Genomic DNA, 7,094 nt, shown 5'->3' on the forward strand with positions numbered 1-7,094 from the left:
ATTTCGGTTTGGTAGATCTATCACCGCAACGCAACCCAAAAAGGCGATCTACCCACGCTACGGGCTCCGTTAAAGATCGAGCATCTTTTAAACCTCCTCAACCATTCATCCTTCAGCACGGGTCGCCTGACACCTTGGATTGGGGTTACCTGTTTGGTGGACTTTTACCCCCGGAACAGGTGGTGCTATTCTAAGCCGGCAGCTACACGGGCAATCTTACACCGTAACGCACCATTCCAAGGTGATTTCCCCTCTTCTTTAAGATGAATGTTTATGGCACGTTTTGCAACATTAAAACATATTGAAAAGGCGTTTAGATTTTGTAGAATATTTATAAGCTTTTTCGAAAAGGGGCTTGATAAAATCGGAACAATACTGTTAAGGCATAGGTCATTGTATATACATTTCCCCTAGAATTGTTCATATACACTCAACTCACTCTCGAATATCTATTGTAAGAACTCTCTCCACACTACTGTAGCTCTCCCTATTGATCACTAGGATCAGTAGACCTTTTTAGTTCAATACAGTCCACCATACCGTGAACATCGATTTCTTTCGCTCGCTGTACAAATCCGAGTGCCCGCAGTACGGTGTCACGTTGCTTCGTTGGGTCGCGTTTCGTTTCGGTGGTAAACCCCTCCAAAAGGTCACGTTCCGTCGCGAGTGCCCACAATCCGGGAACAAGTTCCGCGACATTTAATGGTCCTTCGAGGATCCGGATTTGGGAATTAGTGAGTTCTCGGTAGCCAACACGTGGCTTCATAGTGCTCAAAAGTGATCTTTTGTGTGTGAATACCACAAGCAGCACCATTGTGTTGCTTTGTTCGCTTGCACGCTGGTCTATAGGCGTCGGTTCAACAATCGGCGATAGCGGATTCGATCGAGCTATCGAATCAATTTCAACGGGCCAGTGTCAAGGCCAGGCACGCAGCATCCAACAGGCACGGAGCTTCATCGGTGTGTTTCAGCGCACATCACCACCGTCGTTCTGTTTGCGGCGTCGTCGCTCGGATTGGATTACAATAGAGCTATTGTAGCTCTGGTAGCGTGAGTACACCGAGGCTAAGGTACGGTAACCCGACTAAAAATACACGATTGCATGCGGGTTTTTCTTTAGTTATAAGGAAATTGTTTGCGATTTACACCTTTTTTGGGCAAATTGACCTGGCTACGTTTTTGGGATTTTGATTTGGATTTTGATTTGGAAAATTATCACGATTACTAGCCAGTATGACATTGCGCGAATTAAGCAAGGCTGAGCGTGGGTACTTGGATTCCCTCGTCAATGTGGAATCTTTTGTTGCCAATTTCGATCCACAGCGTGATCGGACGAGAATTGCTTCACGTTTGGAGTACTTGGAAACCCTTTTTAAGGAGTTCCGCGAGAATCGGGCCAAAGTTGAAGCACGGCAAGAGCAAGATCTGGCAGCATCGAGCTCAGGAGAGGCAGAGAAGGATGCGCAAGTGAAGAAGGACATGAATACCGCTAACCGAAAGACGCGGTTGGATTTCGAGAACCGTTATTTCGACGTTAAAGATTTTTTGGTGTCCCAAAGAAGCAACACGACAGCTGCAGCCTCCTCCTCTTCCTCTCCGCCCGGCCAAACCCCTTACTCCCGCGTTAACCTCCCGGTTTTCAAAATCCCCCCTTTTGACGGTAGTGTGAAGGACTGGTTAAGCTTTCGCGATGCGTTCCAGAACACGATCGGCAAAGATGTCTCGCTATCGCCGCTCGACAAGTTCAACTATCTGCTTTCGGTGCTCACCAAGGAAGCTAGAACTTTGGTGGAGTCAATCGAAGTGACGGCTACCAATTTCGACGTGGCTTGGCAAATGCTTGAACAACGGTTCGAGAATAAGAAGATGATCTCACGCGCGCTGATGAACAGTTTTTTGGAATCCGAGCCGATTAAGCGGGAATCGTACGATGCCCTAGTGAATCTCATCGATTCGTACGAGCGCAACTTACTGCAGCTGAGGAAGATCGGGCTTCCTACGAAGGGGTGGTCGCACCTGTTGGCTCACATACTCTACACGCGTCTCGATGTCGAAACTCAAAGGCACTGGGAGCGGGCTCACAACTCACGAGAAGCGCCCACGTACGAAGATATGCTAACGTTTCTGCGCGACCATTTGGCCACCCTTCAACCGTTAGCGCTCTCCAAGCCTCGACCATCGGAATCCCGCCAACACCATGGAAGACCAGCGCAGAAGCCCAAGGTGGGTTCTACGCTTACAACCACAGCCGTGCCGAAGAAAGCTTGTCCACACTGTCATAGTCCTTTCTATTCTCCATTCAAATGCAATTCCTTCAACAACATGAATCCCTCCCAAAGACTAGAATCAGTCAAAAAAGCTGGTTTGTGTTTGAATTGTCTCTCCTCTTCTCATTTGGTTCGGGCTTGTCCTAGTTCAGCTTGTCATGTTTGCGGCCAAAAGCACCATACGATGCTGCATTTGCGCACTGCAAACAACGGATCCAGCCAAGGCCAAGATCATCCGCTATCGCAATCCAAAAAACCCACTATCCCACAAGGTCAGCCCCCAATCGCACCAGCTTAAGCCAATTCCTCCGCCTCGCAATCGCAAGTGCTCGCTACCGCTCCCGCAACTACTGCTTTGGTCGAACCTTCCACCTCTGGCCGTCCGTCAGTCGCTCTCCCCGCTAGTGCACCGACAAATAGAAGTATCGTTCTCCTCTCGACTGCTGTTGTCAAGATAGAAGACCCCAAGGGAAACGTTCAGTTCGCGAGAGCCCTCCTGGACTGTTGCTCCGAACGCAACTTGCTCAGCGAACACCTGGCGCAGAAACTGGAACTTCGACGGCAGCACGATCCCCTAGCGCTTCAGGGCGTTGGACCTAGTACTGCTACATCTAGGCAATCGACGATGGCAACAATCCGTTCACGCTGTACGGACTACGCTTTCAATCTCAAGTTCCACATCTTGCCGGAATTTAAACCAATCTTGCCATCAAATCGGTTGCACACCGATCACTGGAATGTCCCATCGTTCGTTCAACTCGCCGACCCTCGCTTCTTCGAACCCAACCGTATCGACATCATCATAGGAGCAGAGGTTTACTATCGCCTGCTGCTGAAAGGATTCGTAGATCTTGGACCAGAGCTTCCCCATCTCAAGGAAACCGTCTTTGGGTGGATAGTTTCCGATAAATACGACACAACGGAGTCAAACCGCTCCGCCGTCGCTCTCGTCTGCACCAATGCAGATTTGGAAAAGCAGCTGGCTCGCTTCTGGGAGGTAGAGTCCTGCCACTCGAACGAAACTCTCTCAGTTGAAGAACGATCATGCGAAACACACTTTGCCGCAACCACAACCCGCGATCCTTCAGGACGGTTTGTAGTTTCACTCCCCAAGAAACTTGATGTGCTCGAGAAACTTGGAGAGTCTCGAAGCATCGCTATTCGCCGTTTCATGTCACTTGAACGGCGACTGCAGTCGAACCCGCAGCTGTTGGGAGACTACGAGGCGTTCATTCAGGAATACCTCCAACTAGGGCATATGGAGCTGATTGACCCTAGCAACGAAGTCTTGCCGCCTGGCGAGAAAACATACTATATGCCTCATCACTGTATCGTTCGGCCGGACAGCGCTACGACGAAACTTCGCGTCGTATTCGATGCTTCATGCGCCACCGATAGCGGCGTTTCGCTAAATGAAGCTCTAATGGTGGGCCCCGTCGTTCAAGCCGAGCTGTTCAGCATCCTCCTACGTTTCCGGATGTCTCGTTTCGTCATCGTTGCTGATCTCCAGAAAATGTACCGACAGGTGTTGGTGCATCCCTCTGATCGTCTACTCCAGCGCATCGTTTTTCGTTCCTCGCCATCAGAACCCTTTCGAACTTACGAGTTGCTGACGGTTACCTATGGTACTGCGTCGGCACCGTACCTTGCGACCCGTTGTCTTCAGCAGCTTGCGTCTGACGGTGAATCGACTCACCCCAGAGCTGCTAAGGTGCTGTCGAAAAGCTTCTACATCGACGATATGCTTTCTGGAGTGGATTCTGAAGAAGAAGGAATCGAAGTGTGCAGCCAGATGATCGATCTCCTGCAGTCAGCTGGATTCAAGCTGCATAAGTGGGCCTCCAACAGTCCCAACATTCTCTACAACATTCCTGCGGAACTTCGAGAAGACCGCAGCCTTCTAGAACTCGACTCTTCATCGACGCCGGTGAAAACTTTGGGATTGCTGTGGCAACCAGATGACGACGTTTTTCGTTTCAAGATCCCTTCGTGGTCTTATGAAGATTCTATCACCAAACGGCTGGTTCTATCTGAGTCGGCACGCTTGTTTGATCCGCTGGGCCTGTTAGGGCCCATTGTTCTACGTTCCAAGCTCTTTATGCAAGAGTTGTGGAAATCCAAAGTTTCCTGGGACCTTCCGTTAAGCGTACAGCAACAGCAATTCTGGACAGATTTCCGGAGGGACCTCAACGTTCTGGATGAGTTTTCCGTTCCACGGTGGGCGGCTTCTGTAAGCGATCCTGTGCAAACCGAGCTACACGGGTTCAGCGACGCGTCCGAGAACGCGTACGGTGCTTGCATCTATCTCCGTGTCGTTTCTGCTAGCGGAAACGTATCTGTGCACCTGATTACTGCGAAATCGAGAGTTGCACCTAAAGGAACGGAGAAACTAGACCAAATGATACGCTTACCGCGCCTCGAGCTTTGCGGAGCTCTCCTCTTGAGTCATCTGTACGAAAAGGTGGAAAGTAGTCTGCAAATCCCAGCTCGTTCATTCTTTTGGACCGATTCCACGATAGTCGTGCACTGGTTAGCGTCGTCTCCTTCTCGCTGGAAGAAATTCGTAGGAAACCGAGTAGCAGAGATTCAGCAAATCACAGCTTCCGGTATATGGAGGCACATACCAGGCATCGAGAACCCCGCGGACGTCATTTCGCGAGGAATGCCAGCACAGCAGCTCGTTGAGCACTCGCTATGGTGGCAAGGTCCCATTTGGCTGCAACAACCGAACAGGTTTTGGCCAAACCCCGTACGAACATCAGATAACCACTTCGAACGAGAGCAACTTCAGGAGAAACCCAGTGTTTCCCTTCCAGCGGTCGTCCAGAACTCCATATTTTTGTTGAAATCTTCCCTTTCGAGTTTGGTTCGTGTGGTAGCCATATGCAGAGATTCTGCAGCAACTCGAAGAAGCGGAACCGAGAGACCAGAAACACCGACGCTCTATCAACGGCGGAACTAGAGGAGGCTTTAGTGGCGCTCGTGAAACTTGCCCAGAAAGACTCTTTTGCGGAAGATCTACGTTCAATTCGCGTCACCGGCCAAGTGAAGACTTCGTCCAAACTGAAAGCACTCTCTCCGGTACTCGTTGATGGAGTTCTACGCACCCGAGGACGCCTCAGCAACGCAGGCATATCTTTCGCTCAAAAGCAGCCAATGATTCTGGACAACAAGCATCCGTTCACTCTACTGGTCGTGCGATACTATCACCTGAATCGGATGCACGCAGGTCCCACGCTTCTCACCGCAACCATTCGTTTAAAATTCTGGCCTCTCCGACTACGAAACCTCGTGCGCAAGGTAACGCACGAATGCGTCAACTGTTTCCGCAGCCGACCCAGCTTAAGCGAGCAAATTATGGCCGATCTACCATCGGTTCGAGTAACACCAACTTTACCGTTCCTGAACACCGGAGTGGACTTTTGCGGTCCGTTCTATCTCCGGCCGGTTTCGAGAAAGGCTGCCCCACAGAAGGTTTTTGTAGCAGTTTTTGTTTGCCTATCAACCAAGGCAATACATTTGGAGTTGGTAGGCAACCTATCTACGGATTCGTTCATCACTTCCTTGAAGAGATGCGCTGCTCGTCGAGGAGTGCCGAAAACCATATCTTGCGACAACGGCACCAATTTTGTCGGCGCTCAACGAGCACTCAACGAGTTCCTACAGCTGTTCCGATCTCAACAGAGCCGCTTGGATGTAGCTCAACGGTGCTCTGCCGAGGGCATCCAGTTTTTCTTCATTCCTCCTCGATCGCCGCACTTCGGCGGTATCTGGGAAGCCGCGGTTAAATCCCTAAAAACGCACCTCCGTCGCACACTGGTCAACGCCTTGGTCACCGCCGAGCAATTCCAGACGCTCCTTACGCAAATAGAAGCGCTCCTCAACTCTCGGCCGCTAACGCAGCTGAGCAACTCGCCGGAGGACTTGGATGTTCTCACTCCAGGTCATTTCTTGGTACACCGGCCTCTAACGTCAATTCCCGAACCCTCCTACGAAGAGCTACCCAGCAATCGGCTTTCGCAGTGGCAGCAAATACAGGAATATCTCCGTCGCCTGTGGAAACGATGGTCGACGGAATACTTAGCAGGACTTCAACAGCGTACCCGTTGGACACGGGAACGAGATAACATCCACATTGGAACGATGGTGCTGATCCGTGAGGACAACCTCCCGCCGCAGAAGTGGCGTTTCGGTCGGGTTGTTGAAGTATTCCCGGGCAGCGATGGGCTCATCAGAGTTGTCAGCGTCCGCACCAAGGATGGAATCTACAAACGGGCAATCGCACGAGTTTGTGTCTTGCCGATTCCGGATAACCACCCGGATTACGATGCTGCAGCGTTCCAGGTGCCAGCAACACAAGCGACGTCGGATGGGAGGGGACCTCAAGGTACCCTCACAAGTTAAGTATCCCTTTAGTTTTCTGAACCTTGTCTTCGCCGTCCTTAAATCTACCGTCTTGGCAGGACCTACACCCCGTCTACGACAGCAGCCTGCACTTCTGAAACCTTTGGTCGACGTGCTAGTTCCGACCCGGCAATCAGCGATCGTTGGTCGACGTGCGAGTTCCGACCGAGGAGTCAACAACAAGAAGACGGAGTCAACGAATATAGGATAGTTCAAATCATCGAATTGTAATTTTACTACACAACATTTTGTACCATTCACTACACTAGTTAGTTTTACAAGCTTACCCACCACATAGTTTGTTCGCTCCCAACGCGAAGTACCATTTAGATTTTGACCGCATCTCCCACCCAAACTAACCTCGAGTCGCCGCGAGTATAGGGGAAAGTGGGGCAATATGCCATTTTTCAAACTTTCATCGTT

The 7,094-nt window shown here is 50.6% G+C and overlaps 1 protein-coding gene across 1 annotated transcript; it reads left to right on the plus strand.

The window, feature by feature from the left end:
* The first annotated feature begins 1,233 nt into the window (after positions 1-1,233).
* LOC134290651 (uncharacterized) lies at positions 1,234-6,882 on the plus strand. Its single transcript, XM_062857830.1, has 5 exons — positions 1,234-2,362; positions 2,415-2,671; positions 2,722-5,000; positions 5,147-6,654; positions 6,731-6,882. Exons 1-5 carry the CDS (start codon positions 1,234-1,236, stop codon positions 6,880-6,882), a joined length of 5,325 nt encoding a protein of 1,774 aa, XP_062713814.1.
* The last annotated feature ends 212 nt before the right edge of the window (positions 6,883-7,094 follow it).

Source organism: Aedes albopictus, chromosome 3 (assembly GCF_035046485.1).
Source record: "Aedes albopictus strain Foshan chromosome 3, AalbF5, whole genome shotgun sequence".
NCBI classification, from domain to species: domain Eukaryota; kingdom Metazoa; phylum Arthropoda; class Insecta; order Diptera; family Culicidae; genus Aedes; species Aedes albopictus.